Here is a 12,094-nt window from a genome sequence, read left to right as displayed (position 1 = left end):
GGCAGGCAGGCACTGACTGGTTGACTTTGGCCTTCCTTTCCTGGAAGAGCCGTTTGCTGATGCGGGGCTTAACATGAGTGACTCCATCTTGGGCCTGATATGGTTACTTTAACACCAGTGAGGCATATATTAGCAGGGTGTACAGTTAAAAGGTAGGATCAGTTGCTGTAACAAAGGACAAAATGGTAGCTTAAACAAAACAGAAGTTCATTTCTCTTTTACATAACAGTCTGAGTAAGAGGTCTAAGGCTGAAAGGATCAGTGGTTTACAGGACCCAAGCTCTTCCTTGTTCTGCCAACATCAACTTGTAGCATCCATCTCAGGTCTATAAAAGCTGTTTTATCACCCTGTACTCTATGTTCACATTCCAGCAAGTGGGAAGGAGAGAGGGGTGGGGTGGGGGCTGATCCTTTTTTTTTTTTAAGGGCACAGCCTGGAAATTGCATCTTTTACTTCTCATATCCCATTGGCCAGGACCTGATCACATGTCCACACCACTGCAAGCAAGGAGGGCTGGGAAATGTAGTCCTTAGCTGGGCTGCCATGTTCTCATGGAAGGAAGGGAGGACATAGTAGAGAATAACCAACACTCTACAATGAAAGTGATGCAATTCTTTCCTCACAGTCTTCCCCCTCAAAACTCTGTAGACATCTTTGTCTTCTGGCACTTATTGCCATAGTGGAAAAGATTAAGGCTAGCCACCCCCCCTTTTTTTTTCTGGTAGCCTTTTTTTTTCCATATCAGATTGCTTGTAGAATTTTTTAAACCTTGTGCTACAGAAACTTTTTTTTAGCATGCATCTAGGTTACTTTTCACTGATTTTGCTTATGAAAGTTTTATTCTATTCTACGCATTTATCCCTTCTATTTCATTTGCTCTGGTTTTGTCCCTGAGAAATACCAGTTATCTATGTGCTATCCTGCTGGCTTCTGTCCTCCATATCTTTCCTGTCATTCTTTTAAGTGAAGCAATGGTTTCCTATCTATCACTCTTTCTGGTACATTCTGAAAGAACTCCTGACATTTATCCTACGTACCACTGATTTGACTTTTCCACCTCAGTTCTGTCCTGTATTACGTCCAACATGGATCTTAATTTTTCTGTAGCATTTTTGGTTTTCTTGAAATCCTCTAATATCATTTATTTCCCTTTTAATCTGTCTCATTCTTATGCATATTAGCTTCAGTTGGTTTATCTTTAAGATTCTCTATTTCTCGGTACAGCCAAAAAAAAAGACTTTGTTTCAATTAAGGATGTTAAACAGCTTTCTGAAATAATCTTCTGGATTTTTCTGTTGATGATTTTCAGAGCTACACTTTCCTCTGTGTCCTTTGGAGTCAATTCCCAGGTTCTAAAGTGCTATTCATAGGCTCCATTTTATTCTTTGTTTTTTTCCTTATCTTTTAAGGCAAGATCTGTCAAAACGCATTTGTTTAAGACTAAGAAATTGTATCACCCTAAATTCAGCAGCCTGTTGGCTTATTTAGTGGTCATAACCCCTTCTCAGATAGACAGTTGAAGTTCTGGGTTAGTTTGCTGTTCTCAGCAAGCTGTCAACCTAATGACCCTAATTTGAGGTGAGGTTTTACTCAGCTCTACATACATTGCTTTAATTTTCACATCGTTGGATATTATTACACCAGTTCTCAAGATGAGAAAACTAAGAGGTTAAGTCATTTGCTCAAGGCTTCATAGTTACAGTGAAAGGCAAACCAGCTCTGGACCCCAGATTTTTGACTTTTAGAATCCAGTTTCTGTTTTCAGTCCTCCATCCTGTTAGTCAGTCTTCTGGTTTGTCTACAGATGTGTCAACAGTGGGAAATGATCACTGTGGTTTCCTATATAAAACAATTTGTGTTGTTTTTAGCCGTGAGTAATCCTCAAGTAAAATAGAAATATTTCTATCCTAAAACTTTTCCTTGAGCTTCATTGACTTTCTTTTTCCTATAGTAGCTGCTCATCTTTCAACCACATGCCACCAACCTGCTCATGCTGGTCTGGTAAGTACTGACCTTCACAGTGCACATCTTGGAATATTATTCTTTTTGTCATGCTTGGTGGGTCCTGGCAGAACTCTACTCTGTCTCGTAGAGGGCTCTGGATATAATTTTTGAAGAAGAAAAGGAAAGTACTTAAGTGCAGGAAAGAATCAGGTTTGGTGGATGCTTTATTAAAGAAAATTTGAAAGCCTCTGTTTGGCTTTCATGTTGATATAATTAGCATTTGTTGGTTGGTTGTTGGTTTATTCCCTGCTTCATCCCAAAAAAGGACTTGTGACATCTTACCAAAATATATGCAATGCAATAAAATTTAATAATTCTTTTAGGGGCTTCCCTGGTGGCGCAGTGGTTGAGAGTCCACCTGCCGATGCAACCCTCGACCATTTATTCCCCGATGCCACCCGACATTAACCTGCTGACCACATATACGTGGGTCAGCTCTCGGCCATTCCCTGGTTCCCTGGTGGCGCAGTGGTTGAGAGTCCACCGGCCGATGCAGGGGACGCGGGTTCGTGCCCTGGTCCGGGAGGATCCCACGTGCCGCGGAGTGGCTGGGCCCGGAGCCTGTGCTCCGCAATGGGAGAGGCCACAACAGTGAGAGGCCCGCACAAAATAAATAAATAAATAAATAAATAAATAAATAAAAATAATTCTTTTAAACAGGGAAAAAGAAAGAAATCTGAGTGAAAGGAAAATAAGGGTAGGACCTCTGCATAATCTATAAATTTCACCTTCAAGAGAATTCCCTGGCACACCAGTGGTTAGGGCTCCATGCTTCCACTGTAGGGGGCACGGGTTCAATCCCTGGTCAGGGAATTAAAATCCTGCAAACAACTCAGCATGGCCAAAAAAAAAAAAACAACACCTTCAAGAAATTTCTCAGCCTTCTTGCCTCTGTGTCCTGCATAGAAACCTTTTAGTGGATGTGTAAATATAGATGCATATTTATTTGATCCAACATTAACTGCAAAATGTAAGTTTTCTAGCAACATAAAAGAGAATAGGGGTGAAATAAATACCCCTTAAAGCAGCATTTCCCAAGTGATATTCTGTAAGACAACAACCAACATTCTTAAAATGTTGCCAGAAGGAAGGAAAACAAAGGTTTTTGACCTTAGGACTTCTCAGAGCCTTTCACGTGCTGAAGCCTAACCACTGCGCACCGTCTCCGAGCGACCGTCATCTCCCATCTACGCTGTGCATGTGCCTCCTCCTGATCTCCCTGCTTCCAGGCCTGGCCCCTTCCTGTCCCTTCTCAACCCAGCAGTCCGAGGGCGTCCAGCACAATCAGATCATCCTGCTGCTCCTCAAAGCCCCCAAGTATCTTCCCATCTCATGCAGAGTAAAATCATACTCTTCTTGATTGCCTGACGTGACATGCTCTCTCCACCCCCATCCCTTCCTCCCACCCCACCCCAGGATCTTCCTGGTCTCCCCCAATTCCCCCTTTTGCTAATCTAGCCTCCTTGTTCCTCAAAGCCATCAGGCCGTGGCCTCAGGGCCTTTGCACCCCTCAAATGTCCATCTCCAAGGTATTGGCAGAGCGCTCTCTCTCCCTACATCCAACTGTCAGCAAAAATGCCCTCTCCTGATAGCTGAGCACCCTTTCTCTTCATCTGCTTACCTTTGTTTTTTAAATGTTTTTTACTTTACTTTATTCAGTACACAATATAATTTGTGTATCTGTCACCACCACAAAAATGGAGGCTCCATGAGGGCAAGAACTTGGCTTATTTTGTTCATTGCTGTATCCTCAGTTCCCCAGAACATTGCTTCACATAGTAGATGTTTAATTATAATTTATTGAATGGTTGACAGTAAGCACAATAATATAAACTTTGAATTTTAAAGAGGGTACTGTGGTATGCCACATTCTCAAAACTTAGTGCACAGGATTTTTTTGAGAGAAATGCCTATTACTACCTCACAGGGCATGGGGGTTCTAGAACAATTTTAGAAATACTGCCTTAATTATTCATCATTTGGTATAATCATATTCAGCCTTTTCCTTTGCATATTTTAATCTTTTAGTCCAAGACCCCGCGCCATTCCATCAGCCCATTTCCTTCAATACCACCTGGAGTCACACAGCAGGGAGTATCAGTCATGCCTGTACCTACCAGCCAGCCTCTCCCTGTGCCACCAGAGCTCACCAGGCCTGCATCTGTAACACATGCTGGAAAAGCTCCAGTAGAAATAACTTCAAGCCCCAAAGAGGACTCACATTCCAAGTGTCTTCACCACTCATCCACAAGCAACATTTCAGAACACATCTGATCAGGTAAATACAGAAAATTGAAGTCACAACTTGGGTACCCTTGTGACCCTGAAAAAACACTTTTACTCTTTCCTTCTAATATGGTGATGTTTCAAGAAAATGATACTGGAAAGGAGCTGGGTTCACCCTTTACCTCTGAGTGGAACCTAAGAATGCCTGACAGATGATGGGGTTCAGGGCAGGCTGCCCCAGAATGTGCCACTGTGGCATGAGGATTATTTCAAGCCGAAGATGGTGAAGGCCCAACAAACTCAAGAAGAGCTTTTTTTTTTTTTTCCCCGTTACGCAGGCCTCTCACTGTTGTGGCCTCTCCCGTTGTGGAACACAGGCTCCAGACACGCAGGCTCAGCGGCCATGGCTCACGGGCCCAGCCGCTCTGCGGCATGTGGGATCTTCCCGGACCGGGGCACGGACCCCTGTCCCCTGCATCGGCAGGCAGACTCTCAACCACTGTGCCACCAGGGAAGCCAAGAAGAGCTTTTTATCTCCCTCTTAATTGCCGAAAAGAAATTAGATAGGGAGCCTGTGCCAGGAACAGAGCTATTACCAAAGATAACTTTTCTTACATTAGAAACACATCTCCGCATGGTGTGGCAAGCATTTGTTTACCACACCTTTCCTCTTCTCATCTTTTGTGAAATGTCTTCCTCCCCTTTGATGTCCCAGACCCCTACCCCCTTCTCCTTAGCTCAGGATGGCAGCTAAACCTCAATAGCCTGTCTTTGAGTCTCCCATCTTTGGGACTCCCATACATACATAATTAAATTTGTTTTTCTCTTGTTAATCTGTCTTATGTCAACTTAAAAATTATTAGACCAGCCAAAGGACCTGGAAGGGAAGAAGGGAAAACTGTTCCTCCCCTAACAAACAAGCCTGTATCCCAATTAAAAGCAAAAACTAAACAAGTCCATGAAAATATTCCACAATGGGTTTTATACCCATTTCAGGATTTAATGTCTTTTTTTAAATTTAAATTATTTTTTTATACACCAGGTCCTTATTAGTGATCAATTTTATACACATCAGTGTATACATGTCAATCCCAATTGCCCAATTCATCACACCACCACCACCAGCCCCCCGCGTTTTCCCCCCTTGGTGTCCATACGTTCTCTACATCTGTGTCTCAGTTTCTGCCCTGCAAATCGGTTCATCTGTACCATTTTTCTAGGTTCCACATATATGCATTAATATACGATATTTGTTTTTCCCTTTCTGACTTTGTTCACTCTGTATGACAGTCTCTAGATCCATCCGTGTCTCTACAAATGACCCAATTCTCTTTCTGACTTAGTTCACTCTGTATGACAGTCTCTAGATCCATCCATGTCTCTACAAATGACCCAATTTCGTTCCTTTTTATGGCTGAATAATATTCCATTGTATGTATGTACCACATCTTTTTTATCCATTCGTCTGTCGATGGACATTTAGGTTGCTTCCATGACCTGTCTATTGTAAATAGTGCTGCAATGAACATTGGGGTGCATGTGTCTTTTAAAATTATCGTTTTCTCTGGGTATATGCCTAGTAATGGGATTGCTGGATCATATGGTAATTCCAATTTTAGTTTTTTAAGAACCGCCATACTGTTCTCCATAGTGGCTGTATCAATTTACATTCCCGCCAACAGTGCAAGTGGTTTCCCTTTTCTCCACACCCTCTCCAGCATTTGTTGTTTGTAGATTTTCTAATGATGCCCATTCTAACTGGTGTGAGGTGACACCTCATTGTAGTTTTGATTTGCATTTCTCTAATAATTAGTGATGTTGAGCAGCTTTTCATGTGCTTCTTGGCCATCTGTATGTCTTCTTTGGAGAAATGTCTATTTAGGTCTTCTGCCCATTTTTGGAATGAGTTGTTTGTTTTTTTAATATTGAGCTGCATGAGCTGTTTATATATTTTGGAGATTAATCCTTTGTCCATTGATTCATTTGAAAATATTTTCCCCCATCTGAGGGTTGTCTTTTCGTCTTGTTTGTGGTTTCCTTTGCTGTGCAAAAGCTTTGAAATTTCTTTAGGTCCCATTTGTTTATTTTTGTTTTTATTTCCATTATTCTAGGAGGTGGATCAAAAAAGATCTTGCTGTGATTTATGTCAAATAGTGTTCTTCTTGTTTTCCTCTAAGAGTTTTATAGTGTCCGATCTTACATTTAGGTCTCAAATCCATTTTGAGTTTACTTTTGTGGATGGTGTTAGGGAGGGTTCTAATTTCATTCTTTTACATGTAGCTCTCCAGTTTTCCCAGCACCACTTATTGAAGACACTGTCTTTTCTCCATTGTATATCCTTGCCTTCTTTGTCATAGATTAGTTGACCATAGGTACATGGGTTTATCTCTGGTCTTTTTATCTTGTTCCATTGATCTATGTTTCTGTTTTTGTGCCAGTACCATATTGTCTTGATTTCTGTACCTTTGTAGTATAGTCTGAAGTCAGGGAGTCTGATTCCTCCAGCTCCGTTTTTTTCCCTCAAGACTGCTTTGGCTATTCGGGGTCTTTTGTGTCTCCATACAAATTTTAAGATTTTTTGTTCTAGTTCCGTAAAAAATGCCATTGGTAATTTGATAGGGATTACATTGAATCTGTAGATTGCTTTGGGTAGTATAGTTATTTTCACAATATTGATTATTCCAATCCAAGAACATGGTATATCTCTCCATCTGTTCCTATAATCTTTAATTTCTTTCATCAGGGTCTTACAGTTTTCTGCATACAGGTCTTTTGTCTCCCTAGGTAGGTTTATTCCTAGGTATTTTATTCTTTTTGTTGCAATGGTAAATGGGAGTGTTTCCTTAATTTCTCTTTCAGATATTTCACCATTAGTGTATAGGAATGCAAGAGATTTCTGTGCGTTAATTTTGTATCCTGCAACTTTGCCAAATTCATTGATTAGCTCTAGTAGTTTTCTGGTAGCATCTTTAGGATCCTCTATGTATAGTATCATGTCATCTGCAAACAGTGACAGTTTTACTTCTTCTTTTCCAATTTGGATTCCTTTTATTTCTTTTTCTTCTCTGATTGCCGTGGCTAGGACTTCCAAAACTACGTTGAATAACAGTGGTGAGAGTGGACATCCTTGTCTTGTTCCTGATCATAGGGGAAATGCTTTGTTTTTCACCATTGAGAATGATGTTTGCTGTGGGTTTCTCATATATGGCCTTTATTATGTTGAGGTAGGTTCCCTCTCTGCCCACTTTCTGGAGAGTTTTTATCATAAATGGGTGTTGAATTTTGTCAAAAGCTTTTTCTGCATCTATTGACATGATCATATGATTTTTATTCTTCAATTTGTTAATATGGTTTATCACACTGATTGATTTGCATATATTGAAGAATCCTTGCATCCTTGGGATAAATCCCACTTGACCATGGTGTATGATCCTTTTAATGTGCTGTTGGATTCTGTTTGCAGTATTTTGTTGAGGATTTTTGCATCTATATTCATCAGTGATATTGGTCTGTAATTTTCTTTTTTTGTAGTATCTTTGTCTGGTTTTGGTATCAGGGTGATGGTGGTGTCATAGAATGAGTTTGGGAGTGTTCCTTCCTTTGCAACTTTTTGGAAGAGTTTGAGAAGGATGAGTGTTAGCTCTTCTCTAAATATTTGATAGAATTCACCTGTGAAGCCATCTGGTCCTGGACTTTTGTTTGTTGCAAGATTTTTTTTCTTTTTTTTTTTTTGCGGTATGTGGGCCTCTCACTGTTGTGGCCTCTCCCGTTGTGGAGCACAGGCTCCGGACGCGCAGGTTCAGCGGCCATGGCTCATGGGCCTAGCTGCTCCCCGGCATGTGGCATCTTCCCAGACCAGGGCACGAACCTGTGTCCCCTGCTTCGGCAGGCGGACTCTCAACCACTGTGCCGCCAGGGAAGCCCTGTTGGAAGATTTTTAATCACAGTTTCAATTTCATTACTTGTGATTGGTCTGTTCATATTTTCTTTCTTCCTGGTTCAGTCTTGGAAGTTTATATCTTTCTAAGAATTAGTCCATTTCTTTCAGGTTGTCCATTTTATTGGCATAGAGTTGCTTGTAGTAGTCTCTTAGGATGATTTGTATTTCTGCGGTGTCTGTTGTAACTTCTCCTTTTTCATTTCTAATTTTATTGATTTGAGTCCTCTCCCTCTTTCTTGATGAGTCTGGCTAATGGTTTATCAATTTTTTTTATCTTCTCAAAGAACCAGCTTTTAGTTTTATTGATCTTTGCTATTGCTTTCTTTGTTTCTATTTCATTTATTTCTGATCTGATGTTTATGATTTCTTCTGCTAACTTTGGGTTTTGTTCTTCTTTCTCTCGTTCCTTTAGGTGTAAGGTTTGATTGTTTATTTGAGATTTTTCTTGTTTCTTGAGGTAGGCTTGTATAGCTATAAACTTCCCTCTTAGAACTGCTTTTGCTGCATCCCATAGGTTTTGGATCGTTGTGTTTTGGTTGTCATTTGTCTCCAGGTATTTTTTTATTTCCTCTTTGATTTCTTCAGTGATCTCTTGGTTATTTAGTAACGTATTGTTTAGCCTCCATGTGTTTGTGTTTTTTAAGTTTTTTTCCCTGTAATTCATTTCTAATCTCACAGCGTTGTGGTCAGAAAAGATGCTTGATATGATTTCAGTTTTCTTAAATTTACTGAGGCTTGATTTGTGACCCGAGATGTGATCTGTCCTGGAGAATGTTCCATGCGCACTTGAGAAGAAAGAGTAATCTGCTGTTTTTGGATGGAATGTCCTATAAATATCAATTAAATCTATCTGGTCTATTGTTTCATTTAAAGCTTCTGTTTCCTTCTTTATTTTCATTTTGGATAATCTGTCCATTGGTGTAAGTGAGGTGTTAAAGTCCCCCGCTATTATTGTGTTACTGTCGATTTCCTCTTTTGTAGCTGTTAGCAGTTGCCTTATGTATGTATTGAGGTGTTCCTGTGTTGGGTGCATATATATTTATAATTGTTATATCTTCTTCTTGGATTGATCCCTTGATCATTATGCAGTGTCCTTCCTTGTCTCTTGTAACATTCTTTATTTTAAAGTCTGTTTTATCTGATATTAGTATTGCTACTCCAGCTTTCTTCTGATTTCCATTTGCATGGAATATCTTTTTCCACTCCTTCGCTTTCAATCTGTATGTGTCCCTAGGTCTGAAGTGGGTCTCTTGTAGACAGCATATAGATGGGTCTTGTTTTTGTATCCATTCAGCAAGCCTGTGTCTTTTGGTTGGAGCATTTAATCCATTGATGTTTAAGGTAATTATCGATATGTATGTTCCTGTGACCATTTTCTTAACTGTTTTGAGTTTGGTTTTGTAGGTCCTTTTCTTCTCTTGTGTTTCCCATGTAGAGAAGTTCCTTTAGCATTTGTAGTAGAGCTGGTTTGGTGGTGCTGAATTCTCTTAGCTTTTTCTTGTCTGTAAAGCTTTTGATTTCTCTATCGAATCTGAATGAGATCCTTGCTGGCTAGAGTAATCTTGGTTGTAAGTTCTTCCCTTTCATGACTTTAAGTATGTCATGCCACTCGCTTCTGGCTTGTAGAGTTTCTGCTGAGAAATCAGCTGTTAATCTTATAGGAGTCCCCTTGTATGTTATTTGTTGTTTTTCCCTTGCTGCTTTCAATAATTTTTCTTTGTCTTTAATTTTTGCCAGTTTGATTACTATGTGACTTGGCGTGTTTCTCTTGGGGTTTATCCTGGATGGGACTCTCTACGCTTCCTGGACTTGGGTGGCTATTTCCTTTCCCATGTTAGGGAAGTTTTTGACTATAATCTCTTCAAATATTTTCTCGGGTCCTTTTTCTCTCTCTCCTCCTTCTTGGACCCCTATAATGCGAATGTTGGTGCTTTTAATGTCCCAGAGGTCTCCTTGGCTGTCTTCGTTTCTTTTCATTCTTTTTTCTTCTGTGCCGCAGCAGTGAATTCCACCATTCTGTCTTCCAGGTCACTTATCTGTTCTTGTGCCTCAGTTATTCTGCTTTTGATTCCTTCTAATGTAGTTTTCATTTCAGTTATTGTATTGTTCATCTCTGTTTGTTCTTTAATCTTCAAGGTCTTTGTTAAACACTTCTTGCATTTTCTCGATCTTTGGCTCCATTCTTTTTCCGAGGTCCTGGATCATCTTCACTATCATTATTATGAATTCTTTTTCTGGAAGGTTGCCTGTCTCCACTTCATTTAATTGTTTCTCTGGGGTTTTATCTTGTTCATCTGGTGCATAGCCCTCTGCCTTTTCGTCTTGTCTGTCTTTCTGTGAATGTGGTTTTTGTTCCACAGGCTGCAGGATTGTAGTTCTTGCTTCTGCTCTAATGTCTTCTTATTATTTAATGATATTATATTTAGTGCTTCAGATGAGAAGGAAGCTTTATTCACCTGCCCCACTTTTTCAGCAGCAGCAAACCCTTCTGACAGCTCCTCCTATTCACTATCTCAACTCTCCTTTTGTCTGTCTTCCCTTTTCCCCCACAGACCTAAAAAATAAAAAACCATTTTGACAATGTTGACTGAAGAAAATCATCCTGCTTCTGCCTTTTTTAAAATAAATTTATTTATTTATTGGCTGCATTGGATCTTCGTTGCTGCGCACAGGCTTTCTCTAGTTGTGGCAAGTGGGGCTACTCTTCGTTGCGGTGCATGGACTTCTCATTGTGGTGGCTTATCTTGTTGCGGGGCATGGGCTCTAGATGCACAGGCTTCAGTAGTTGTGGTTTTCACTCTAAAGCACAGGCTCAGTAGTTGTGGCACACACGCTTAGTTGCTTCATGGCATGTGCAATCTTCCCGAACCCATGTCCCCTGCATTGGCAGGCCGATTCTTAACCACTGCACCACCAGGGAAGCCCTACCTATTTTTTTTTTAACACAAGCTCTACTTACATGCAAGCTAACATTTCCCTGCTAAAGAATAATCGTGTTTAGGACTTCCCTGGTGGCGCAGTGCTTAAGAATCTGCCTGCCAATGCAGGGGACACAGGTTCAAGCCCTGGTCAGGGAAGATCCCACATGCTGTGGAGCAACTAAGCCCATGCACGACAACTACTGAGCATGCGGGCCATAACTACTGAAGCCCAGGTGCCTAGAGCACATGCTCTGCAACAAGAGAAGCCATCACAATGAGAAGCCCGCGTGCCACAATGATGAGTAACCCCCGCTCGCTGCAACTAGACAAAGCCCGAGTGAAGTAATGAAGACCCAACACAGCCAAAAAAAAATAAGTAAAATACATAAATTTTTTTAAAAAAGAAGAATAATCGTGTTTACTCTGGATCTGTTTTCAGTGGTAATGGAAACTAGATGTTCCCTATTGTCTCTGCTGGCTGGCATTGTGTTCCACTGGGGAGAAACTGAGCTACAGTAGTTTCAACAAAGACTTTTGTTTTCCTTAAACAAAGGGAAATCTGAAGTGTAGACTCTCCAAAAGAGTCTACAGGTAAAGGACTAGAAATATTAAGAGAAGGTAGCAATGTTGCTGAATACTGCATTACTATACTAAAGCTAATTGTGTTTTTTCAGATCAGTAACATTCAGTTAGAACTTTAGATATAAAGAAAAAACATATAATAGCCAAGCACCTAGGAGTACATGTAACCAAAGATGTATAAAACTTCTTTGGAGACAACTATAAAGTTTTATTAAGCGACCTTAAAGAAAGGCTAAGTAAATGGTGAGATCTACCATGATTCAGCCTATGTTACACTTTCTGCTCTAAGATAGCAAATAAGGCATCCTCACTGACCTTCCTGGCTACAGCTGGAACGGCGTTAAGTAAGACCAACCTCCACCGGCAAACGTCCAGATGGATGGCAGCTGTGTCTCGCTCATATTTTCATTTCTGCTATTT

At 40.4% G+C, this 12,094-nt stretch overlaps 1 protein-coding gene across 1 annotated transcript in view; it reads left to right on the top strand.

Annotated features, from left to right (window-relative positions):
• Nucleotides 1-12,094, top strand: part of PKD1L3 (polycystin 1 like 3, transient receptor potential channel interacting) — a 70,510-nt gene that overhangs the window by 7,040 nt on the left and 51,376 nt on the right. The window contains 3 exon segments of the mRNA XM_007463000.1: nucleotides 3,235-3,344; nucleotides 4,034-4,228; nucleotides 4,230-4,283. Of these exon segments, the coding sequence (XP_007463062.1) occupies nucleotides 3,235-3,344; nucleotides 4,034-4,228; nucleotides 4,230-4,283 (359 nt within the window).

Source organism: Lipotes vexillifer, unplaced genomic scaffold (assembly GCF_000442215.2).
Source record: "Lipotes vexillifer unplaced genomic scaffold, Lipotes_vexillifer_v1.1 scaffold70, whole genome shotgun sequence".
NCBI lineage: Eukaryota > Metazoa > Chordata > Mammalia > Artiodactyla > Lipotidae > Lipotes > Lipotes vexillifer.
The sequence above is the reverse complement of the archived record's forward strand: the minus strand, read 5'-3'. Positions and strand labels throughout refer to the sequence as shown.